General features: G+C 44.7%; 1 protein-coding gene and 1 long non-coding RNA gene across 2 annotated transcripts in view; one reads left to right on the forward strand and one right to left on the reverse strand.

Annotated features, from left to right (window-relative positions):
* The window catches only part of BFSP2 (beaded filament structural protein 2), a 66,387-nt gene that overhangs the window by 18,982 nt on the left and 20,533 nt on the right, over positions 1-26,872 (reverse strand). The window contains exons 2-4 of the mRNA XM_025376121.1: positions 8,769-8,851; positions 7,552-7,708; positions 5,776-5,937 (exon numbers count right to left, since the gene is read on the reverse strand). Coding sequence (XP_025231906.1) covers positions 5,776-5,937; positions 7,552-7,708; positions 8,769-8,851 — 402 coding nt within the window. The remainder of the gene's footprint in view (positions 1-5,775; positions 5,938-7,551; positions 7,709-8,768; positions 8,852-26,872) is intronic.
* LOC112618719 lies at positions 803-24,554 on the forward strand. The gene is made up of 3 exons (XR_003118116.1): positions 803-937; positions 10,871-11,039; positions 23,615-24,554. It is a non-coding gene; the product is annotated as an uncharacterized LOC112618719 (long non-coding RNA).

Consider the following 26,872-nt stretch of genomic DNA (forward strand, 5'->3'; position numbering starts at 1 on the left):
TCTGTCATCCTGACTGTTGAAGGCATGATGGTTACAGCTCAGATAAAGTTCCTGACCGCAGATGCCTCAAACTGACCTGAGGCAAGTGCAGACCTACTGTCAGAGAAGATAGCATGGGAGCAATCCATTTGTTCCTGGCCCTGGGGACTGTTAAGACAGACTGAGTTCTCTCACATCCGGGCAACCACCAGCTTGTGCTGGTGATTGATTAAGCCTTTGGATATGGTATACATCATCCAGTGGCAGCAGGCAAGGGATGGAGAAAGGAGGCCTCTGGGAATGAGCGTGTGGAGTCAGCTTTGGGCAAATAGAAATTGAATGGAAGGAGCATCTCAGGAAGAAGGCTAAGAAGGCAAAGCAGAGCTTGCATTGCAGGAGGCAGACTTCAGATCAGGCTTAGGGTGTGGGAACAAAGACGTCTCAGTGCTCCAGCTGAGAAATTGGACAAGAAAGATGGGACCTGTGTTCCCCCAGAGGAGGTGGACTGAGGGCAGAGCTGTTTGCCTGGCAGAGGAGGTGAGATGGCAGAGGTTTGGGGAGGGGCACAGTTTTAGTTCTCTGCTCAACCCTCAGGGGCCCGGTGCGGCAGGCAGAATTCTAAGATGGCCTCCACGACCTCTGCTCTCTGCTGTTATACCCAATGATTAAATTATGTTAGATGACAAGGATGAAGGGATTTTGACACGTAATTATGGTTCCAAATCAGTTAAATTTGAGCTAATCAAAAGAGGAGTATCTGAGTGGGCCAGACTTAATCAGATTAAAGGCTTAACATGGTAATGCTTTTCTTTTGGCCCTGAAGGAGCAAACAGCCACGTTGTAAATGGCCTCTGAGGAGGACTGGCCTCTAGGAGTTGAGGACCTCAATCTGACATCTGCAAGGGATTGAATCGTGCCAAGAACCCGAATAAACTCTGAAGATGAGAATGCAGCCCTGGTGGGTACCTTGACTGCAGCTTTGTGAGACCTTGTGGTGATGCAGTGTAAACAAACCTATTGCACTGCCAGTCATATAAAAGTCTAGCACATACAATTATGTGCAGTGCATCGCACTTGGCAATAATAGTAAATGTTACTGGTTTATGTATTGACTATATCTATACTTTTTATCATTAGTATACTCCTACTTATTAAAAAATTAAAGTAATTAACTGTAAAACAGCCTCAGGCAGGTCCTTCAGGAGGAATTCCAGAAGAAGGCATTGTTGTTACAGAAGATGACAGCTCCATGCGTGTTACTGCCCCTGAAGACCTTTCAGTGGGACAAGATGTGGAGGTAGAAGATAGTGATATTGACGATCCTGACCCTGTGTAGGTCTAGGCTAATGTGTATGTATGTGTCTCAGTTTTGAACAAAAAAATGATTAAAAGGTTAAAAAAAACCCTCTTAAAAATAGAAAACAAGCTTATAGAATAAGGATAAAAGAAAAAAATATTTTTGTATAGCTGTATGACATGCTTGCATTTTAAGCCAAGTGTTAATAGAGTCATAAAACTGGAATTGGGGGCTCTGTGCCCCTTCTCACATACATTGCCTTAAGCATCTCTTCCATTTGACTGTTCCTTTATAATAAGCTGGCAAAAATATGTAAAGTGTTTCCCTGAGTTCTGGGCACTGTTCTAACAAACTATCTACTTATCCCTCTGCAGAGGAGGTCGTGGGAACCCCTAATTTATAGCAGTTCATCAGTAGTATGGGAAGGCCAGACTTGTCATCTGAAGTGAGGGCCATCTTATGGGACTGAGCCCTTACCCTGTGGGATCGGATGCTAACTCCAGGCAGGTAGTGTCAGGATTGAATTGAATTATAGGACACCCAGTTGGTGTTTGGAGGGCTGCTTGGTGTGGAACAAACCTACATATTTGATGTCAGAAGCATTTTGTGAGAGTATAGGGGACAAAAAGGATTTTTTAAAAAAGAGATGGGGTCTCACCATGTCGCCCAGGCTGAAGTACAGTGGCTATTCATAGGCATGATCATAGTGTACTTCTCCTTTGAACTCTTGGCCTCAAGCAATCCTCCTGCCTCAGCCTCTAGAATAGCTAGGACTACAGGCACATGTCACAGTGCCCAACTTAAAAAAAAAGTTGTTTTATTTTACATGACTAATTAGGAGGTCTGGAGTGTGGTATGGCATGTTGTCTGAGGTTCCTGAAGCATCCCTGAATACCTTGCATTAGGTAACCACAGCAAATAGACAAAGAAGAGCCAGACTTTGAGACTTTCCAGAAATTCTCTGGACCAATCTGATTCTGTCATCACTGAATCATACAACTTCAGAAGCTCCAAAAACTGGACCATGAGGTTCCTGACATTCATAACACCATGGCTGGAAATAATATGATTACTGCACTGACCTTAGCAAGAACCCCTTAATAAGTTTTTTTATGTCTCTATTTTATTAAGCTTTTAATGACTGAAAAAATAAACAGAATTGGCAGATAAGTTCTAGCAGATGCTGATGGTTCCGCCTTTATCCCTTAGGCTTTTACAGTTTAGTGCTCTCCTGTTCTCCCTGCCAGATTTTGCGTCTTTTTCCCTGAGAGTTTCTCTGAAGCCTTTGGAAGTCCACTCTGATAGCAGATGGCAGAACACTGTTGGGAGATGGTATTAACATCTCAGCTCCCTCGCCTTTCCCCTCTCCCGTATTCTATACCATTTCTCACAATTCTTCTTGGTTTACACATCAGTGTCCCACAGTGGTAACTGGTTTGATTATGCATTCTTTGTTGGTTCCCTTCTTTGCTTCTCCTCTACTGGTATTTTGTTGGTTTTTAACTCTCCAATTTCCAAGTAAACTACCTTAACTCCAATATTTGTTTCGGGATCTGCTTCTGAAGGAACCTAAACTAAGATATAAATTAATCATGTTAATTAATTTTCAGCCTCTCTGGTCTAATGAAATGCATGCCTGCATTTTCTTTACAAAAGATTTTGAAAGCTGTGTGTGTTAAGCCATTTCACATTTATGCTTTGCCGCCAAGAAACCGACAAGAGATGCTCACGATGGGCAAATGTCAGCCCCTGAGGGCACAACTGCAACTGACAAAACTATTTATTGGAGGAATTCTGGCTGTCAGTTCAGATCTCTGTTGATGATCAGAGGAATTCACTCATTCTGCAAATATTTTCTGAGCTCTGCCTCTCTGTAAGAGGCCCAGGCAGCATTGGCCAAGCTAAAACAAATACTGTCTGTTTTCTCTGAGACGTAGCTTTCAGATTACTCTATTAAAAAAACACTAATGAATCTGTTCGGAATTAATGTTTGAGTTACTGTTGGGCTAGTGATGATTCTCCAAGGGGTGAGGAGGAGATAATAATGACCTTTTTTTTTCCTTTTTTAAACTATGAAGGATTTATTTCTGATAATTATAATGGTCTGTCCTTTCCCAAAGAAACAGTCACCACAGTGTGGTGCACATCCCAAGAGGACTGGCACAGAAGCAAAGTTTGCAAACTGCTAGGCCTCTGAGGTTTAGCTTTGGGAGCAGAGCCAGGGGAGAAACGATGCAGCCCAATGCAGAGATAAGGTCCCTGGACCAAGAACAGGAGAGCTGAACTATGGAGCTCTCAACCAGCCGTGTGATCTCGGGAAGTCACCTGCACTCTCTGGGTCGCAGTTTCCTCACCCCTAAAATTAGGGATTGGGATCAGATGGTCTCTAGGACCATTAATGATCTGTTTTCAGTCATGAGTCTGTTAAAAAAGGCAATGGACCCAAGTCAAATCTATGGCTTCACTTTACCTCTGTGTTGCTCCACTTCTCATCAGGTTGGGTGGGGTGAGGGGAAGTCGTTTTTTGAATAACTAGGCACTATTTGCCCTAAAAAGTGTTGTAGTGACCTGGCTCAAGGGTTGGTGGTTAGAAAGAAAGGAAGCTACTGAGACGGGGTAGGAGTTGGAGAAATGGGTGAGTGAAAGGATGTTTTCCAGGCTGGAGAACATTTGCGGGTTCCAGAATTGATGAAGACCCTGCTGGAAAGGTTGCTGTTGATACTTGGGGGATAGAAGGAGTATGGTGGGAGGAAGCACAGAAAAGGCTCTGCTATTTTTCTTTTCATAGCTTTTTATAATTCTTATGGTTCTCAAATCTGGCTGCATATTAGAATCATTCAGAGGGCTTTAAAAATCACAAAGTCCCTCTCCTCCTTCTGATTTAATTGGTCTGGGATGGCAAGTTTTGAAAATGCTCTGAAATAATTCAGCTGCATAGCCAGGATCAAGAACGACTAAATGGTAACCAAGAGCTCAGACATAGCATTTGCCTTCACCCAGACATCTACCTTATTTTCTCTACCTTTTCACATTTTCCTTCCTCTTCACTTTTCATCCTCTGTTTCAAGATTACAAAGTCAGAAACAGGTGGGAGACGGAGAAGGGAAGAACAAATCCTATGCATCCTATTTTCTGGTTAATTCCTGTATTATTTATGAGGTTTAATAAAAGTTGTTTTTCTTCCATGAATATAATGTATACTATTTAGCAAAAACTTGAGAAATACTCAAAAACAAAAAAGAAAAAACATCTCAAAGTGTCAGACTGATCCATCACTCAAAGGCAACTACTGCTAATCCCATTTTAGTCTTTTCTTTCTAAAATTTTTTTCTCAATGCCTAGTTTCTTTGTTTGAATGCTTTACCCTGTTGTATATACCAGGAAGTGGCAAACTGCAGTCCACAGGCCAAATCCATCTCACCTCTTATTTTTGTAAATAAAGTTTTATTGGAACATCGTTATGCTCATTTGCTACCTATTGGGTACAGCTGCTTTCACACTGCAGTGGCAGAGCTGAGGAATTGCAACAGAGACCATCTGACCCATGAAGCCTGAAATATTTACTGTCTGGTCCTTTACAGAAAATATTTTTAGGCTTCTGGCATATACCATTCTGTACTCTCATTTTCTCCTCATTGTACCTTATATTATGAGCATGTTCCTATTTTATAAATGCCTTATAAGTATTAATTCTAATAACTGCCTGATATTTTACGGCACACAGGTAGGTTGTGGCTTACACTTTCTTCTATTAGTACATGTGTATGTTTTTTCACTCTTATAATGCTTCAGTGAGTATATTTGGACATAGATGATTTGTTTTTTCAATTATTCCTTTTTTTTTTTTTTTGAGACAGAGTCTCACTCTATTGCCCAGGCTGGAATGCAGTGGCCCAATCTCGGCTCACTGCAAGCTCCGCCTCCCAGGTTCATGCCGTTCTCCTGCCTCAGCCTCCCGAGTAGCTGGGACTACAGGCGCCCGCCACCATGCCTGGCTAATTTTTTGTATTTTTAGTAGAGACAGGGTTTCACCATGTTAGCCAGGATGGTCTCGATCTCCTGACCTCGTGATCCACCTGCCTCAGCCTCCCAAAGTGCTGGGATTACAGGCGTGAGCCACCGCGCCCGGCCTCAATTATTCTTTTGGGATTGTATTCAGATTATTCAGCTGGTAGCTAGAGGCATTTTGACACTCCTCCTGGTACATATTACTACATTTCTTATTCAAAGGCAGTGCGCTAGTTTGTGCTTTTCAGTAATACAGTAGAGAAACTACTTCTCCACATGCTTGCCAGCATTATTACCATTTTAAACATTTTCTACTTTTAGATAGGTAAACAAAAAGCTATTATTTTAATTTTCGTTTCTCCTGTTTCTAATGCGGTTGAACTTGTTACTAAACCATTGTTATTTCTTCTTCTGCACATTGACCAGTTTTCAGCTCAGCGTGGCCTCCTTCTGCGCAGGGCACAGTGGAGGATGCTGGTCTTGCGTCTCACCTTAGCTTGGAGCAGGGCTCCTGCCTCCACTCGGTTCTTTTCAACATCTCTCTCCCACTGAATTCTGATCATCTCAAGGATGTCATCCAGACCAGTGCCAATGGGCACATCCATGTGTTCCAGCTCACACCCTGCCAACTGTTTATGCAGCACCTTCACATCCTGAAAACGACAAGATACATCTTAGGTGAGTTACAGGGGGAGATAAATGGCATAGAACTCTAGTCAGCGAAAACCAGCTCTGTGGGCAATTCTCCCGTCATTCCACAACTGCCAGACACAGGCTTCACAGAGACTGGGAAAGTCCCTGACCTTCTTCCCAGCATAAGTGTAATTTCTCTTTTCCCAAGGATGCATTTCTCTCTTTCTTTCTTTCTTTCTTTCCTTCCTTCCTTCCTTCCTTCTTTCTTTCTTTTCTCTTTCTTTCTTTTTCTTTCTTTTCTCTTTCTTTCTTTCTTTCTCTCCCTCCCTCCCTTTTCTTTTCTTTCTTTCCTTCTCTTTCTTTCTTTTTCTTTCTTTCCTTCTTTCTTTCTTTTCTTTCTTTCTCTTTCTCTCTCCCTCTCTCCCTCCCTCCCTCTTTTTCTCTTTCTTTCTCTCTCTCTCTTTCTTTCTTCTCTCTCTGTGTCTCTCTTTCTTTTGACAGGGTCTCACTCTGTCACCCAGGTTGGAGTGCAGTGACATGATCTCAGCTCATTGCAGCCTCCACCTCTTGGGCTCAAACAATCCTCCTACCTCAACCTCCTGAGTAGCTGAGACTACAGGCACGGCACACACCACCACGCTCGGCTAATTTTTGTGTTTTTAGTGGAGACAGGGTTTCACCATGTTGCCCAGGCTGGTCTTGAACTCCTGGGCTCAAGTGATCCACCTGCCTTGGCCTCTCAAAGAGCTGGGATTACAGGCTTGAGCCACCATGCCTAGCACCAAGGATGCATTTCTTAGGTTGGTCTCCCCAAGCCCAGGCCCAAAGCAGAAATAAAAATAAATAAACAAACAAAAACAAAGTAAGCAACAACAGCAAAGCGAATTTAGGCATAAAGTCAGACAAGGTAGAAAGAGACTTAAAAGATAACTTTGGCATCTCTAAAGGGTTATTGTTGGAGAGTAGTCTTAAATCATGAGCTAAGAACAAGAAGAAATGGGCTTGCAGTTGCTGGTTAGCTTGAGTTGGACTCAAGAAAGAACTAACCAATGTGAGCATTGTTAAGTGGGTTTTGACTCTTCCAACTTGACGCAGCCTAAATCTCGGATCAGACAATAATATGCGTGAGGTGGTTTGGAATCACTGAAGTCTTGCAGGGAACTAGACCCCATAACTGTTGGAGGTCCTCTTCAGTTCTGTCATTCCATGATCTGACCCAATTTTGTTAATGAGTAGATGTCAACCACAGCTTGGATCTACCCTCAGAGTTATTTTGTTTGTATAATACAGTGTTAAAAACAAAAAACAAAAAACAAAACCTGACATAGAATGTATTGAGGGGGGTTGCTCCCTCTAATTTAACCCAAGTTCCCTCATTTGCTAGTGCCAAGACCGGCTGCCTTCCCCTGTTTCTGCACCACACTGGTTCCTGAAGCTATTTGAGTCTGAGACTGCTGGGGTAATCTGACGCACTAGAAGGATCTGAAAGTATTTTACAGGCATGTTCCCTGCAGTCCTGGGCACGCAATGCAGAGAGTCAGAGATGAGCTACTGTGGCCTTGTTCTGAAGCACAGGCAGACAGATGTGCACTTCTGGTCTTGTGGCCAACCCAGCAACCCCAGTCCCTTCCTACCTCTTCATAGTTTCTTGATAGAGAGCCAAGTTCTTCTTTCAGACTTTCTATTTGACTCTCCAGGTCCATTTTAGTCAAATTAGCTTCATCAATGACTTTATACAGAGAATTAATTTCCTCTTCTGCCGCCTTTCGAAATGGCAGCTCATTTTCATATCTGCAGATAAAGGAACTTAATCAGCATAACTGGGTAGCCCAAAAGGAAAAGAATAGGATTATAAATGTTACCAACAGGCCAATTATGTGATGGTTAGACAATGAATGGTACAAGTCACTGTTTCAATAGATTTGAGGGCACTGTTACTGCAATTGTCATACATTGATTTATTAAAATGAAGGCAATTGCAGCCAACTTCTGATAACCTGGCTTCACGGGCTACCAGCCCCATGGGAGTGTTGAAGCACAGAGCTCCAGGGAAATCTCAGGAGTTCAGATCCAGGTTAGGGGATCCGGCATCTTCATCTCTATCCTGATGGTCCTCCTTTTCAACCAAGGATCCTTTAACAAACATTACCGACAACCTGCTAAGCACCAGGCTGAGGACCCAAAGCACCCATGTTAAAAGTGTCCATCTGCAGGACAGTGGCTGCCAATCCAGATGCCTTCAGGGACTGAGTGGGAGGTGAAGCGGAGCATGTTCTCAAGCCTGGATGCACATTAAGTCATCTGGTGAATCTAAAACTGCTGAAGCCTGGACCCCACCCCTGGTGACTCTGATTTGATTAGTCTATAGCTTGTGCACTGCACTGACGTTTTTTCGTGCCTGGGTAATTCTGATCTGCAGCCAGGATTGAGAATCATTACTCTAAACTAGTAGTTCTCAAGGTATTTGAGTCCCAGGACCAGCAGGATCAGCATCCCTGGGAACTTGCTAGGAATATAAATTTGGGGCCCCTCTCCAGACCCATTAAATCAGAAACTCAACAGGGTGGGGCGCAGCAATCTGTGTTTTCTCTATGGCCCCTGGGTGATTCTGAGCATTGCAGAGTTTGAGAACCCTGCTCTAAACCAACTGACAGTGGGCACAATCTTTGAGCCCTTGGGGCCTAGTTTGTGTCTACAAGGAGGGGTGTGAGCCGGATAATCATGGTGCTGTTATCCTGCCAGCCTCCCCTGAGGTAGAAGGTGGATGATGCAGGCTCCAGAACAGCATTATCCACACTGCCCAGGAGCCTAGGGATGTGGAGGGACTGTCCCCTCTGCTGTAAGGCATTACCTCTCTTTAAAGTCATCTGCTCCCGCCTGGATAGTTTCTGTCTGTAGCATGAGCCGGGCATTTTCCAAGACTGCCTCGCCTACCTAGAGCGATCACAGACACCAAAGGAGACAAGGTCACTGACAGCATCAAGATCACTCACCACCATGACTTGTCTTAGGCACAGAGGCTCTGGGGGACCTCAGAGAACCTTTCTTACAGCAAATATTTGTGGAATTAAGGTGTCCCTCTCTTTGGGACAATGGTCAAGGTGGTGGGATATAAATAATAAGGTATAAAATCTGGATATGTTCTAAGAGTTTTCAGAGTGGGGTTTTTGGCATAAAAAGACTATTAGAAGGCAGACTTGTTCACAGCCTCTGTCACAGAGACGAGCTTTCATATCTCCAGGGCAGAGTCTGGCTCCTTAGATGAAGTTTCACTGGCTTTGCCTAGCAGCTCTTAAAATTTCTGGTCATGGATGCCTTTGGAGGGCTGGTGAAAGCTCTAGATGAGTGCTGAGAGAGCTTCCTGTGATGGTGGAAATGCTCTGTGTCTGCACTGTCCAGCATGGTGGCCACCCGTGGCTACTGTATTGGGCAGCGTGGCTCTAGAGTTTTGTCTCCCCCAAAATGTACACATCAACATAAACATTGTGCATATAATTTAGGGGTTCATGGAGCCTTGAGGAGTGGTTTTTCAAACTTGAATCCCTAAGCCTCTCAGGATTTCCCACAGGTAGGGATTGGGGGATGTCCTGCCTTCAACCTGAGAAACTCCTTTATGTATATATACATGGTGAGCTGAAGGCTCTGATAGGGGAAGCCCGTGGGGTGGAGCCAAGTCCCAGCTATGGGAAGAAAGTAACTGTGCTCTCCCTTTGCTCCAGTGTGACTGTCTTATTTTGTTTCATTTCATTGAATTTCTTTTTTCTTTCTTTCTTTCTTTTTTTTTTTTGAGACAGTGTCTTCTTGCTTTGTTGCCCAGGCTGGAGTGCAGTGGTGCAATATCTGCTCACTGCAAGCTCCGCCTCCCAGGTTCAAGCAATTCTTGTGCCTCAGCCTCCTGAGTAGCTGGGATTACAGGCATGTGCCACTGCGCCCGGCTAATTTTTGTATTTTTAATAGAGACAGGGTTTCACCATGTTGGCCAGGCTGGTCTCGAACTCCTGACCTCAAATGATCCACCCACCTCAGCCTCCCAGAGTGCTGGGGTTACAGGTGTGAGCCACCACACCCTGCCATTTTCATTGAATTTCCCACTAGCAAAGCTAATCTTTTCTGTTCCAGCCTGGCCCTGGGGCACACTGGGGAGCAGGCAGACTAGGGTCTCTCCCTTTTCTAGTTCTTAATCACTCCTGTCTCTCACCTCTGGTGCCTGGAGTTCTCCTTCTGGTTGATAAAGAATTTGCAACTCATTCACATTTAAGTATCAAAGGACTAATAATGACTTAAAATAGCGATTTATATCCTTCTTTTAAGGTAATAATTCCCACCCTCAAAAATTACAGCTTATAGAAAACTCATATATATGTACAGTTGTCCTTTGGTATCTGTGGGGGCTTGGTTCCAGTGCCCCATGGATGCTCAAGTCCCTTATATAAAATGATGTAGTATTTGCATATAACCTACACACATATCCTTCCATATACTTTAAATCATCTCACGATTACTTGTGATACCCAATACAATGGAAATGCTATGTACATAGTTGTTATTTACTATGTTATTTAGAAAATAATGACAAGAAAAAAAGCCCACATGTTCAGTATAAATGCAGTCATCTTTTTTTTTTTTTTTTTTTGAGACGGAGTCTCGCTGTGTCGCCCAGGTTGGAGTGCAGTGGCGCGATCTCGGCTCACTGCAAGCTCCGCCTCCTGGGCTTACGCCATTCTCCTGCCTCAGCCTCCCGAGTAGCTGGGACCACAGGCGCCCGCCACCACGCCCGGCTAATTTTTTGTATTTTTTAGTAGAGACGGGGTTTCACCGTGTTCGCCAGGATGGTCTTGATCTCCTGACCTCGTGATCCGCCCGTCTCGGCCTCCCAAAGTGCTGGGATTACAGGCTTGAGCCACCGCGCCCGGCCGCAGTCTTCTATTTTTTAGAAAACATTTTGATCCACAGTTGGTTGAATTCATGCATGTGGAACCCATGGATGTGAAGGACCAACTGTACTTTGCACCAGTGGGTCTCAGTGTGGGCCCTGGACCAGCGGCAGCAGTATCACCTGGGAACTTGTGAGAAATGCACATTTCAGCCCCTGTTTCAGACGGACCTATCAGAATCTCTGGAGGTAGGTCCTAACAATTTGCATCTCAGCAAACTTTCCAGGGGCTTACGATGCATACTCAACCTTGCGAACCCTGGTTTCACGTGGCCCTGCCCCCAGGCCTGCTCAGGCTGCCTCCCTGCTGCACCTGGAATCCCTCTGTGCCTTTGCACCTGCTGCCTCCATGGAGAACAACTTGTTTCACTGCCTCCCCCCTCCCAGCCCTCACTGTCTGAGAAAGCCTGCTCCGGTATAATGCTCATTTCAAACACGGCTTCCCCATGGAGCTTTTCTATTTCTTTACTCATTGATTCTTGCCTTAATTTCTTCAGCACATAATTACTGTTTATGCCAGGCTCTGTCCTGTTTGTTGAGAAACCAGCAGCTATTGTAGGAGATGAGGTTAAAAAGGTAGACAAGACCAGATCATAGAGGGAAGGCCTTGGACAAAATGGAAAGGAGTTGAGATTTCCTGGGAAGCCTTTGACAGGGTTTAAGCAGGGTACAGAGGTGATCTGTGTACTAAGCGGAACCTCTGACTACTGTGGGAAGGGAGGATTGGAGGAGGATTGGAGGAGGCAGGAGAAGATGCCAAAGGACCAGTCAGGAGGCTCTTGCAATGGTCCAGGGAGCCCATCTTATTAATGATGGTGGCCTTGATGAATGATGTAATCATAGGATTGGTGGAGAAAGGTGGACTGGTTTAAGATGCATTTGGGGGATAGAACAGTCAGTTCTTGGTGGTGCAGTAGTTGTGGGGAGATTGAGGGAAAACAATCAGGGGTGACCCCTCCGTTGCATCCTGAGCCGTCGAGAGCACGGTGGGGCCTTTGCTGATTCTCTTCCTCCCTGCTTGGCTGGTTCCTGCATCAGAGTCACAGCCCACCCCTGTGGCACATTATCCCTCTCTTACCACATTTCGTACAAACACTTTGTAGACAATGATAGTGTTTTCTTATTCTGGAACCTGGCTCCTCCATTCACTAGCATGGGCCAATTGCTTAGAGTAAGTCACTCTAAGATTTGGTTTCCGCCCCCATAAAATGAAGATAATAATACTCCCCTCCCCCTGGGAGAATGAAATGAGCCAAGGTGTGTGAGACTCAATGTATGTGTGACTCAGCAGACTGCCTGGCACAGAGTAAGTATTGCATGAATTGTAGCCATTATCATCATTGTTACTTGTCTTCGTACAAAGCAGTTGTTCAATGAATGTCGAATGAATTTGATGGGTTTGTGCAGTCTGGCACTGATCCCGCTTTACTTTTCTGAATATGCACAGGCAGTTGAATGAAGACTTCCATCTAGTGGCTTGATACATATATATATATATATATATTTTTTTCCTTTTGTTTTTCCTGTCCATAGTCATTTGAAAAATGCTAGTCATTTGTACTATGATGGTGAGGACTTTATCCCTTTCTATAATACTACTCCTGTTTTCATTGTGGATGTAGTTATTAAAATAAATGAGCTGGTGGTGGTGGATGAGAGATTTGACCATCATCGTGTTAAAGAAAAGGCAAAGACAAGCAGCGTTTTAAAAAAGGTTGTCATTTGGGTCCAAGGATACAATTAATGGTTTGTTTGGAGTTAAAGATATTGGCATCCTGGCAGCCAGAGCTGCAGGCATGGGGAGGAGGTGGGTAAGACTGGGCTCTTGGGAAATTAAACTCAGCTGGTGCAGTGGCAAGATGCAAGATTCCCTTGGAAACCCTTCTCACATTTATTTGACTTTCAAGTTTAGGATAGATGTTCAGCATAACTTGCTTCTAGCAATAAAGGAATGAGAAATAATTCTCAGTCCCTAGCACCCCAGTGATACTGCTCCTAATAACAAGGCACAGGCCACTGCATTACCAAGCCCGGCAGATGCTTCTCTGCACTCATCTCGACCTGCCGCTTGCATTTGTCACAGATGTACTTTCCTGACTCAGCTTCCATGACACCACTCTCTCTGGGCTTCCTCCTACTTCATTGACCATTCTTTCTCATTTTTCTCTGCTTCGCCAGGTTTTTCGTCCTTATCTGACCTCTAAATGTTAAAGTTTTTCAGGATTGGGTCTTGGTACTTCTTTTTTTTTTAATCACTAAGTGGTCTGATCTGTCCACATAGATTTAAATGGTATTGTATGTGCTAATGATTTCACATTTAAATGTCTATCTCAGAACTTTCTGCTCAGCTCCAGACTTGCATACTCACCCTGTCTTTGAGGTCTTCACTTGGCTATTTCTCAGACATCTCAAACTTAACATGTCTCCAAATGAAAATCTAGATAATTTCGGCCGGGCACGGTGGCCCACACCTGGAATCCCAGCACTTTGGGAGGCTGAGGTGGGTGGATCACCTGAGGTCAGTTGTTCAAGACCAGCCTGGCCAACATGGTGAAACCCCTGTCTCTACTAAAAATACAAAAAAGTAGCCAGGCGTGGTGGCATGCACCTGTAATTCCAGCTACTTGGCAGGCTGAGGCAGGACAATTGCTTGAACCCAGGAGGCGGAGGTAGCAGTGAGCTGAGATCGTGCCACTGCACTCCAGCCTGGGCCACAAGAGCGAAAACCCATCCAAAAAAAAGAAAGAAAGAAATAAAGAAAATCTAGATAATTTTCCCTCTGATCTTCCCTTTCCCCACTGCCCCTTGATCCTCTTCATCTCAGTAAACAACCCCAATGTCTACCTGGAAACCAAGGGGTCATCTTGATCTCTCACTTTCTGTCGTTTCCACATCTCATTTATTCTGAGTCTAGTCAATTCTACCCCCACAATGTATCTCAAATCCGTTTACTTCTCTCTACCTCTCTTGACATCACCCCAGTGCAAGTCACCATCATGCTGTCCTATCCCATTCATTGTAATATCCTTCCAAATCCCTGATCTCTCCTCCAATGCCTCCTACATCTGCTTCCAGAGTGGCCTTTTTAAACTCATATCATGTCACTCTGATTAAACTAAATTAAAACTCTTCAGAGGGGCTAGGTGTGGTGGTTCATGCCTGTAATCCCAGCACTTTGGGAGGACAAGGTGGGTGGATTGCTTGAGCCTAGGAGCTTGAGACCAGCCTGGGCAACATAGCAAAATCCTAGCTCTCAAACAACAACAACAACAACAAAACAACAACAACAACAACAAACAGAATTTATCCAGGTGTCGTGATGTGCACCCACAGTCCCAGCTACTTGGGAGACTGATGTGGGAGGATCTCTTGAGGCCAGCAGGTCGAGGCTGCAGCCTGAGAGACAGAGTGAAAGCGAAAGCCTGTCTCAGAACAAAAACAACACACAAAACAAAACAAAACGCTTTAGAATTGTCTCTTATACTTGGAGTAAAACCCAATCTTCTGAAGTGGCCTTCAAGGCCCTGCATGCTTGTCACTCTTCCATCGCTCCCAAGGCTCCCGCCATGTGGGTCTTGGTCTTTCTGGACCATACCAGTTCCTTTTCTGCTCGAGGCCCTAGCACTCGCCGACTCCTCTGCCTGGCCCACTCCTCCCCTCCTCTTTGCATGAATAGCTCCCTCGTTCTGGTCACCTGACTGCAAGCAGTGCTTCCCTTTACTCAGCCCCTTTCTGCTTGTTAGTTTTCTTTAAAACACTTACCACAGCTTGTATTATCAACGTTATGGTTTTTAAATTATTTTCTCTGTATTTTCTGCTAAAATAGAACCTCCTCGAGGTCAGGCACTGCCTTTTTGTCCTGTTTGCTGTTCCATCCCTAGCACAGTGTCTGGCACAGCGGGTATTAGTTGAATTAATGAACCCAGCAGTAGTGCTGCCTCTTTATGGAGAACCCAAGCAGGGAAGACCCAGTGCCTACTCTCAGGGAACAGCTAGGTTCTTACCCAGTTCCAACCTGAGAATCACCTTAAACATCTCTCCCTTCCGCATTTCCCAAGTCAAAAACCATCAATTCCCCATGTAGATGTGCCCAAATCCATTCCCACTCCATTATCCAGCTTGTTTCAAGTCCTAATCATCTCTTTTCTGGTTTAACCTGATAGTTGTTACCCAGGGACAAAACCTAAGAAGCCCACGCACAGTGAGTTAAGATTGCATCTGAGGCCAGGTGCAGTGGCTCACGCCCGTGGCTCACGGGGATTACAAAGTGTAATCCCAGCACTGTGGGAGGCCCTGACAGATGGATCACCTGAGGTCAGGAGTTCGAGACCAGCCTGGCCAACATGGTAAAACCCTGTCTCTACTAAAAATACAAAAATTAGCCCAGCATGGTGGTGCATGTCTGTAATCTCAGCTACTCAGGAGGCTGAGGCAGGAGAATTGCTTGAACCCACCGCCTCCTTTCCCCACCGCGGGGGAGGAGGAGGTTGCAGTGAGCCGAGATGGCGCCATTGCATTCTAGTTTGTGCAACAAGAGCAAAACTCCATCAAAAAAAAAAAAAAAAAGATTGCATCTGAAAGTGAACTTAGGGGGAAATGTCAACAAGTAATGGAGAAGTCCAGCCATCTCTTGAGACAGTTCACCCCCAAGCACAGTCACAGCCATTGGGTGTCCAAGGAGAATGAGCGACATCTGAGGGCTAAGGTTGAATTTCACTCTGGAAGCCACAATACAGTTCTGAGCCTGTATTGCAAATGAACGCTGACTTCATCAGACTCTGCTCTGGCTGGAATGTCTAAAGGAATGTCATTGTAGAGGGGCCAGATGAGCATGCAGTGAGAAGCTAGAACTGGTGGCCAGGGTTTATTTGCCATTATTGGGCAAACAGGATCACCTTGGCCACTAGAAGTTGCCCTCTGTCATGCTGAGCACAAAGTTCTTTAGGTTACTCTTTCCCTGGAAGCCTCTCTGTCCCTCCAAGTTCTGGTTCTGGACCCACCTAGGCTTCCACCTAGAGCAATCTCAGAAATCCGAGGGCTTGCTTTGGATAGCAGGCACGCGTGCTGGTCACTAAAGAGGTTTAACTCCTACCATATATAGGGTTTAGCCCCTACCACTTATAACACAGTCCTGGTTGTTTATGTCAGATGAGTTTGTTGTGAGACAACAAACTCATTTCTCCAGATGCCCCAACGAAATTGAATTTTGAGCCCCAGGCACATCTAGATACAGTGATTCTGAGGGGCTCTATTTAGACAGCCAGCATCTCCTGCTGATACGGTTTGGCTGTGTCCCCACCAAATCTCGTCTTGAATTGTAGCTCCCATAATCCCCACGTGTTGTGGGAGGGATCTGGTGCGAGGTAATTGAATCATGGGAATAGGTTTTCCTATGCTATTCTCATGATAGTAAGATAGTCTCACGAGAGCTGATGGCTCTATAAAGGGAAGCTCCCCTGCACACGGTCTCTTGCCTGCCACATGTAAGATGTGCCTTTGCTCCTCCTTCACCTTCTGCCATGATTGTGAGGCCTCCCCAGCCACAGGGAACTGTGAGTTCATTAAACCTCTTTTCTTTATGAATTACCCAGTCTCAGATATTTCCTCATAGCAGTATGAAAATGAACTTACACATCCTCTGTGATATTGCTCGCGTGCTCTCTTTCTCTCTGTCTCTCTCTCTGCTTTCTAACCTCCCACCCTCCCCCTTTCTACTGGAATGAACTTACTCAGATGCAGATTGGAACTCACATTTTATTTGAAGGTGTGCTCGGGAATGAACCCTGCCATGTCCCCTTGTCCTGTGAAGTCTGTAGCCTGGGGCACAATTTGGACCTTGCTCTTCAGTCTAGTTTTATTTTTCCCTCACTCGCCAACCATGAACCGAGGTATTTTTCTGAACATACTCAGGCCTTTCCAGCTTCCAGACCTTGACTCCTGCTGCTACCTCTGCATGTCACGGCAGACTGCCTCATACTTTCCTTTGTCTGGTGAACTTCTGTCCATCCTTCAAAACCTGGCTCAAGCTGTGCTAGGTATCCTTACTATGCCCCGTACCCACTGTGGTGTATCAATCTCTGCAGTTGTCATGCTGCTTGTGATTCTGGTTTTTTCCTGCCTTTCTTCATCACTGATTTGTGTGGCCTTGGATCAGGGAGAGTCTCTTGTCTCTGCTTCCTTAGCTCCCAGTTCAGTGCCTGGCACATAGGTGCTCAATAAATGTTTGTTAACAGAATAGACTAAGGAAGCTAGCTGAGGAGAGAAGTCTAACACAAAACAACAGCAAACACATAAGGCAGAAAATATTAGAGGTACAGAACAAATGTAAGATGCCTGAGAAGCAGAATTCACATTTTAGAGACAAAGCCTTCTTTATAAAACCCCCACATAGAAGCAACAAAACAGACCAAACCAAAATATTTTTTAAAGCACTTACTACACTTTATGCCACAGTCAGCCCTTCACAGGCCTAATCTCATTTCATCCCTCTGATGTGAGTGGCCACACAAAGTGGGTAAACAGCAGTTGTTTCCATTATGTGATAAGGAAACTCAGGCCCAGAGAGTTTAAGTAAATTGCCGACATGGCTAAGTGGCTCAGCTAGAACTTAATTCACAGACGGTGTTTGTTTTTAAAAACATCCTTTTTACTGTGGGAAATTTCAACTATGTACAACTATATATAAAGGTAGAAAGAGTCTCGAATAATGACCCCCCATCCCTCCACTTCAGCAATTGAAATATCATGGCTACATTTTACAATCTCTACCCACCAACTTCCACCCCATCTCGGAGGCTATTATACACATATCACTTGGAATATCTGTAAATATTTCAGTAGTCCTTGCTCTATTTCATATTTCTTGTATTTTAATTTTAAAATTATTCAAGTGATAATTTAATTGTCACCTGATTTAAAAAGTTAAACAGCACTGAAGACCTTCTAGAGACCAACATTTCCCTGTCCTGCACTTTCCTCTCCCCACACCCTGCTTGCAGCACTTTCACCTTTTCTTTTTTCTTTTTTTTTTTTTTTTTTGAGATGGAGTCCCCCTCTGTCACCCAGGCTGGAGTGCAGTGGTGTGATCTCAGCTCACTGCAACCTCTGCCTCAGCAGGTTGCAGAGATTCTCCTGCCTCAGCCTCTTGAGTAGCTGGGATTAAAGGCATGCACCACCACACCTGGCTAATTTTTGTGATTTTTTTTATTTTTAGTAGAGATGGGGTTTCACCATGTTGGCCAGGCTGGTCTTGAACTCCCGACCTCAGGTGATCCACCTGCCTCGGCCTCCCAAAGTGCTGGGATTACAGGCCTCAGCCACCACGCCTGGCCTCACTGTTTCTTTCATCCAGAGCCTGCCCCCATGTTTCTTGATTGCTCAAGTTATCAGCCACAGACATCGTTCACTGACTTCTAGCTGACAAATGAATATTTAACTTACTCATCCTCCACCTCCCTTTCCCCTTACTGGCTGTTTTGACTACTTTAAATAATAAAGCTCTATTTCTTGTATCAACTATAGACAGTTTCCTCCTCATACTCACACTTTCTCTCTTATAATTTGAGATGTTTTATTTTCGAAGGTCAAAAGGGAAGACAAAGAATCAGTTTAATTACTCAGCTACCCCACTGACGCCTCTGTGAATTACAGGTCCTTTCTGTGAAGAATTACGATGTAGGTGCCCTGGCTGTCAGAAGCTATGGGCGGGTAGCCAAATCATTGTTTTACTTCCCCACTGAGCATTCTCAGGCCTGCAGAATAATGCCAGCTATTTGATTTTTTTTCATGGTGCTCCCTCTCCAGGGCAGGCCTGTAAAACCCATGCTCAGCCATCTTGCGTTACTCTCATGTTTGAATCATGGTTCTAATGTTAAATAGTTCAGTTCTCTTTCTTCCCTTTCTTTCTTTCCTTCTCTTTCTTTCCTTCCTTTTCTTTTCCTTCCTTCCTTCCTTCCTTCCTTCCTTCCTTCCTTCCTTCCTTCCTTCCTTCCTTCTTTCTTTCTTTCTTTCTTTCTTTCTTTCTTTCTTTCTTTCTTTCTTTCTTTCTTTCTTTCTTTCTTTCTCTTTCTTTCTTTCTTTCTCTTTCTTTTCCTTCCTTCCTTCTTTCATTTTTTCTTTCTTTTCTTCTTTCTTTCTTTCCTTCCTTCCTTCCTTCCTTCCTTCCTTCCTTCCTTCCTTCCTTCCTTTCTCTTTCTTTTCTTTTCTTTTCTTTCTTTCTTTCTTTCTTTCTTTCTTTCTTTCTTTCTTTCTTTCTTTCTTTCTTTCTCTCTCTCTCTCTCTCTCTCTCTCTCTCTGTCTTCCTTCCTTCCTTCCTTCTTTCCTTCCTTCCTTCCTTCTTTCTTTTGTTTGTTCATTTTTATTTTTTTTTATTTTATTTTATTTTGAGACTGAGTTTTGCTCTTTTTGCCCAGGCTGGAGTGTAATGGTATGGTCTCGGCTCACCACAACCTCCACCTCCTGGGTTCAAGTGATTCTCCTGCCTCAGCCTCCTGAGTAGCTGGGATTACAGGCATGTGCCACCACACCTGGCTAATTTTGTATTTTTAGTAGAGATGGGGTTTCTCTATGTTGGTCAGGTTGGTCTTGAACTTCCAACCTCAGGTGATCTGCCGCCTTGGCCTCCTAAAGTGCTGGGATTACAGGTGTGAGCCACCGTGCCCAGCCCTCAGTTCCTTTTCTTATAAAATTGAGCTGCTTTGTCTTCACAGTACCAGGTACATAGTAAGCCAAACAAGTCAAACCCAAACACTTTTTAAGCACTTGCTATGTATTATGCCATGGCAGTTCCTTACTCGAGAGAGTTTATGCTCTCTCCTGTTGGTGATACAAAAATTGGAAGCAACCTATGCCTATCAACAGAAAAAGTCATAACCTATCATATAGACAAGGAGCCTTAAACAAATTCATGGAAAAATATGTATTATGAAAAAACAATGCATATATATATATATATTTTTTATTTTGAGACAGAGTCTTTCTCTGTCACTCTGGCTGGAGTGCAGTGAAGAGATCTCGGCTCACTGCCACCTCCACCTCCTGGGTTCAAGGTATTCTCATGCTTCAGTCTCCCAGTAGCTGGGACTACAGGCACACGACACTGCGCCCAGCAAATTTTTTGTATTTTTAGTAGAGATGGCCTCAAGTGATCCACCTGCCTCAGCCTCCAAAAGTGCTGGGATTACAGACATGAGCCACCATGCCCAGCCTAAATTTCAAATTTTTTTGCACCAAAACAAACTCATACTAAGTTCTTATATCTGAACAGAATCAGATATAAGAGGCACTAAGAAGTATAAGACATCAGTTTGAAAAGAGCCCGTATCATAGCAACATGAATTCTGAAAAAATTAAAGCAAGAGAAAACATAAAATTTATGGTGAAGCTTGGGTGGAAAAATAATGAAATCATTGGACCTTTAAGAAAAGTTTATGGGGACAATGCCCTAAAGAAATCAGCAGTTTACAAATGGATCATTTGTTTAAGAAGGAATAAAATGATGTTGAAGATGAAGGCCACAGCAGCAGACAATTTGCAAGGAAAAAACTCATCTTGTACATGCCCTAATTGATTGCAGAAAGAATAGCTGACACTGTAGACATCTCCATTGGTTCAGCTTACACAATTCTGACTGAAAAATTAAAGTTAAGCAAACTTTCCACTCAATGGGTGCCAAAACTGTTTTGCCCAGATCAGCTGCAGACAAGAGCAGAGTTTTCAATGGAAATTTTAAAAATGTGAGACCAAGATCCTGAAGCATTTCTTCAAGGAATTGTAATAGGAGGTGACACATGGCTTTACCAGTACAATCCTGAAGACAAAGCACAATCAAAGCAATGGCTAGCAAGTGGTCACAGCAAAGGGAAATGGGTCAAGAGCAAAGGTCATGGCAACAGTTTGTGATGCTTAAGGCATTTTGCTTGTGGACTTTCTGAAAGGCAAAGAATGACAACATCTGCTTATTAGAAGAGTGTTTTGAGAAAGTTAGTTAAAACATTAGCAGAAAAATACCGGAAAAAGCTTCACTAGAGAGTCCTTCTCCAGCATGACAAATGCTCCTGCCCATTCCTCTTATTGAATAATGGCAATTTTGCAAGAGTTTCAGTGGGAAATCATTGGACAGCCACCTCACAGTCCTGATTTGGCTCCTTCTGGCTTCTTTTTGTTTCCTCCTCTTAAAACATCTTTAAAGGGCACCGAGTTTTCTTCAGTTAATAATGTAAAAAGACTGCACTAACATTGCTAAATTCCCAGGATCCTCGGTTCTTTAGGGAGGAACTAAATGGCTGGTATCATTGCTTACAAAAGTGTCTTGAACTTGATGGAGCTGCTATTGAGGAATAAAGTTTACATTTTGTATTTTTATCTCTTAATTCCATTTTTTTTTCCAGGAACATTTTGAAGTCCTTTCATATACAATGAAATGATAGATTTATCAACACAGATAAATCTCAAAAACACAATAACTGAAGAAAGCAAGTGACAGATGGAAATAGTATGTGATGGTCAAACAATCTAGATGTTTCTCTGAAGGTGTTTTTGGATGAGACTAACATTGACATTGGTGGACTTTGAGTAAAGCAGGTTGCCTGCGCTCCATAATGTGGGTATTCTCATCCAATCAGTTGCAGGATTTAATGGAGCAAAGACTGAGGTCCCCTGAGAAAATGGGGTTCCACCAGCAGACAGCCTTCAGCCTTGAACTGCAGCATCACCTCTTCCCTAGGTCTCCAACCTGCTGGCACTTTGATCTTGGACTTCTAGCCTCCATAACTGTGTGAGCCAATTCCCTCAAATCTCTCTCTCTCTGTACACATTCTGCTGGTTATGTTTCCCTGGAGAACCCTGACCAGTACACAGCATAACACAATTTAACATAGAGTTTAAAATAATGCGAAATACTCCTCTGAAAGGTTTTACACATGTGTAGTCAAACTTTCATGGGAGTGGTAAGCACCAAATTTAGGGCAGCAGTGGCCTCTGGGGGGAGTGGGGGTGGAATTCAATCAGGACAGAGTATAAGCAGAATTTCGGTTGTATCTAAAATCTTTGATTTCACGTTTTTAAAAAAGGTTTTTAACAAATAACACTGAGTTGACAATGCTGAGTATTAGGTGCCTTTTTATGTGTTAAAAATATTTCATAATTAAGAACAAAGTGAGATGGTATGAATAAAATCACCTTGGAAAAGAAGATGAGCGCAGTGGCTGACACGTCCTGGGTCCCTGACAGACACAGGGAGAAACTGGCTGGGGCAGGTTTGATGGAGAAGGCAGGTCAGAGCGAGGGCAGGCGGTGTGCAAGTGTGGCCTCAGGGAACAGTGGGCGGGGTGACTGCAGAGGTCAAGTGAAGGCAGTCACAGTCACCCAGGGGGCTCTCCAACAGGCCCTGCGTGTTTACCTGAAGGTGGCCCTGCACAGACAGTTATCCCCGACTTTCCTCTGACAAGATGTTTCCTGGGCACTTGCCAACATCAGAGGAATCTAAGTTCTTCAGAAATTCGCTTGAGACTTGTTGAGGCTTAGGGCAGATCACAGGCGCTCCTTTCCTATCCCAGGCGTGGCTGTTGCGGCAGGCACTGTCACTGCTCTGACAGATCCTCTTTTGTTTTTTTTTTTTTGGAACCATTTTTTTGTGTCCGCATGTTCCTGTGCATTCACTCCCCACAGCCAGGCCCTGTGGCTCATTTGTGGAGCAGTGCCCTAGGGCCCCAGTGCCTGGCTTTCTGGCTCTGCCTGACAGCTGGGGGCATGAAAGCCCAGTCCCTGGCTTGGGGGTGGGGCAGTCCTGAGGTGGCTCCCTTGCTTGCTCCTCCCTCCATGTCCTGCCTCCCTGCCTCTTGCAGGTTTCTCCAGGAGCACTTCCATAGCACGTGGCCCACAAGAGAATCCTGGACTTGGGCTTTGCTTCTCAGGAATCCAATCTAACGTAAGTGTTCTCCTCAGTCTCATGCTTTTCCTCCTGGAAAACCTCAAGGTCAGATTAGCATGAGCTTTAGTCTGTCGAGAGTGGATCTGGGCACACAGACTCTGGAATCCGACTACCCAAGTTAAAGGTTTTGTCTCGATCACTTCTAGCTGTGAACCTTGGAAAAGTTATTTAACTGGTGCTGTGCATCAGTTTCCTCATCTATAAAAAGGAATCATACAAGGAATGGCCTCATAGGGTTGTTGTGAGGTTGAATGAATCAAGATGAGCAAAACCCTCAGAACAAATTCTGGCATGTAGTATATGCTCAATAAATGTCAGTTTTCTTAATCTCCACTGGAACTAAGGGACACTTATGGGCAATAAAGAGATAGATATGCTTTACCCCTTGGCCCAGGCTAATGTAATGAAGGGAACAAACCATTCTCTGTCATGCAGAAACATAACCTCAGTTGATTCCAGTGGGACATAATGGACAGTTTAGTGTGCTGTTGCCAGGATGGATGTGGCTGATGTCCTATTGGAAGAATCATGGAAGAATCCTCAGCCTTACACTGCCTGAGATGCCACCCCATTCTCCAACCCCAGGCCGGCTGAGGAGCAGGGAGGTGGGATTCTGATAAGTAGAAGATTAGGAAGGGCAGGGAAATGCTTACTCGATCTTGTGTGAACATCAGCAAAAAGAAGGTACAGGACTCAAAGTGTTAGACTTGGATTGGGAAACCAAGGTTCAAGTCCTGGCTCTGCTTTTCACCAGACATCATAGTTATCACTTCTGAGCTTCAGTTTCTTTATTTGTAAAAAGGAGGTAATGACACCGGTTCTGCTTATTCTGCAGGGAGGCTGTGAGGATCTAGAGGATACAACCATGGAGAACATGCTGGCTTCCTTGAGCTGCTAAGCATTGAAGTCCCACCAATGGTGGCGAGGGTTTAAGGAGAACATTGCAATTGCACAGTCAGAATGATCCTTGGAAATTCTTTAGAAGGGTGCCATCTTGGAGACCCACAGTCAATAAAACCAGCCCGGCTGGGAGTTTTCTCCAGCATTTGAATAACTTGTTGTTTCTTTGGTTGAACCATGATGAGATAATTGGCTTAAACCAGGAGACATGCATGGTGTCTGGAAACTGCCTCACTTGAAACACCAGCCTCATGCTCCGCGTGCATAATCCTCTCATCATGAGAGGCACACGGGAAACGAGCCAGCCTGTCTGGAAAGGAAGCAAATGCATGCCTTCCATCTCCCGCTCCGTACTGGGCATATCCTCCTGGAGGAGCAGAAATGCCAGCACCACTTAAATGATGTTTCTCTCTCTCTGCCCTGTACTTGCTGGAGGCACATGCCCATATCATGTAGAGTGTCAGGGCAGAGAGCTCTTGGGAAGAGCTGAGCTGTGGGGACCTCCTCCCGCGCGGAAGAGGGAGGCCTCTGCAGAATTCTCTGCCATGTGCTTCTAGGCTTCCTCAAGTCAGAAATTTTATTATAGCGTTTTAGAATGTGAAGAGCTCTTGGGAATCATGAAAGATGAAGAATCAAGATGGAGGTTTGATGGCTTGTCCCAGGCCCCAGAGTGAGCCCTTTGCTTTTTGGAATCCAACAGCAAGGACTCATGGGAATATCGTGAGCTTTGACTTGGAGAGACAGGGCTCAAACCTCGCCTTTGTCACTTAGTGATTGTGTAATTCTCTAAAAGTCTCCCTATTTGTAGAAAGGGGATAAGGGAACTTTCTCTCCTGGATTGCAAGGTGATTAGAAGAGATGTATGTGTAACGGGATGTTCAGCTGTCTGAGCTGAGATGACTGCAAAGTCACTGCACTCCTTTTACAATGCCTGACAGCTGCTTCCATCTCTGGGAGACGTGGAGCCCTTGGCAAGCATGTCAGCAGGGGGTCATTTGGGAGGGCGGCCTGCGAGGGTGAGGGGATGCCAGTGGGCCATACTGCAGGGGCAGAAGCTTGGGGGGAGGGGTCACAGGCCGTCAACTGAAGACAGGGCTTGTGCCTGCAGATGCTCCAGCAGGGGAGTCTCAGAGGAATCCAGAAAAGTGTCCCCAAGAGAAAGAATCTTACTTAAACGTTAGCCAGACACTGTGACACCAACTTACAACAATATCTGACAAGGAAGAGCTTTTCCCCTTCCCTTCGCTTCCCTTCCCTTATTTCCCTTCCCTTCATCCTGCTTAGATTTCAACTGGGCTAGAAACAGCCACAGGGAAGTGGGAGTGAGGAGAATCGCAGGAAAGAGAGACAAAGCTGACCTCAGCACCCCCACTAGGTGCTTGGCCCTACCTGGGCAGGGGAGAAAATGAAGGTTGATGTGTTGAATAATATATCAACTAGACATTCTGTTTCCTGAGTTGAGACTGTTTTGTGGCTTAAAACGAGTATGGTAGTTTTAGTTTCCTACAAGTGATCAGAAAAATCATGGGACCGTCCATGTTTTCGCCCAGGGGCTGGGAAGAATGTCTACCACCCACTGAGCAAATTGAAAGGGATCTTGGGCGGGTCCCTATCAAACCAAAGCTGCGTTTGTAACTGTACTTCATGAGTCCTTCCTGTTCGATCTACAGTTGACATTCATCACGTGCCCAGCACAGTGCTTGGCACATAACAGGGATGGACCAATGTGTGGATTTGTTTACACTTCATCCCTCCTAGACCTCCAGGTCCCAAAGTCCAAGAATTTTGGCTCTAATATTTGAATTCTCATAATGCCTGGTGCATAGTAAGCCCTCATTAAATATCTCATGAATGACCATAATAAAACTGAAACCTGTACCAGCCTTATAGTAGCTACCATGACAATGTCACACTAAGAGGCTGCTGGTGAGGAAGAAGTCAAGGCCAATGCAGGAAACCATCACCCAAGATTCTGTATTTACACGTGACACTAGTTACACCCACAGGCTAAGAAGTTGTAGCCTTATCTGTGACACTGACAAAGTCTTGTCCCACTGATTTCATTCTCCTTTAAGTTTCAAAAGGATCAGGACCAGGCCAGGCACAGTGGCTCATACCTGTAATCCCAGCACTTTGGGGGACTGAGCCGGGCAGATCACCTGAGGTCAGGAGTTTGAGACCAGCCTGGCCAACATGGCGAAAAGCAGTCTCTACTAAAAATACAAAAATTAGTGGGGTGTGGTGATGTGCACCTGTAATCCTAGCTACTTGAGAAGCTGAGGCATGAGAATTGCTTGAATCCGGGAGGCAGAGGTTGCACTGAGCCGAGATTGTGCCACTGCACTCCAGCCTGGGTGACAGAGTGAGACTCTGTCTCAAAAACAATAACAACAACAACAATAAAAAGACAAACGAACAAAAAACACCAAAGGATCAGGACCATGATGGCAGGTGGAATGATAACCCTCCTTTTCCAGATAAAGCAGCTGGAGGTGGGAGAGATTAGGGGGACCTGGGCAAAAGTGTTTGGTGGGCTGAGACTGGAACTCAGGACCCTTGACTCTAAACTAAAGGTTGACCTAAGCTCCAAAACAACCCAGAATGCACCTGAAAAAGGAAAGAAAGGAGGTTTCTTCTGCCATGAATAGAAGCAGAAGAGAAGGCTGGGCGCTGTGGCTCACGCCTGTAATCCCAGCACTTTGAGAGGCCGAGGCGGGTGGATCACGAGATCAGGAGTTCGAGACCAGACTGACCAAGATGGCAAAACCCCGTCTGTACTAAAAATACAAAGAAAAAAAAATTAGCCGGACGCAGTGGCAGGCGCCTGTAATCCCAGCTACTTCTGAGGCAGGAGAATCGCTTGAACCTGGGTGGCGGAGGTTGCAGGGAGCCGAGATCACGCCACTGCACTCCAGCCTGGGAGACAAGGTGAGACTCCATTCCTTGCCGCACCCCGCCCTGGCAAAAAAAAAAAAAAAAAAAGCAGAAGAGAATAGAAACAGACTAGCTGGTTAATATATGCAAAGTCTCAGGGCAAAATGAAATTTTATGGGGTTGATTTGTAATCCTCAGGAAATCAGGAGTTGTCCTGGAAATTCTGACATGACCCGGACGACTGCAGGACAGTATGAATTGCGTGACTGGCTTCCCAGGATCAAGGTGGCTTTGGCAGTCAGGAGGTGATTATAGGAAT

The sequence above is a fragment of the Theropithecus gelada genome, chromosome 2 (assembly GCF_003255815.1).
Source record: "Theropithecus gelada isolate Dixy chromosome 2, Tgel_1.0, whole genome shotgun sequence".
NCBI classification, from domain to species: Eukaryota; Metazoa; Chordata; class Mammalia; order Primates; family Cercopithecidae; genus Theropithecus; species Theropithecus gelada.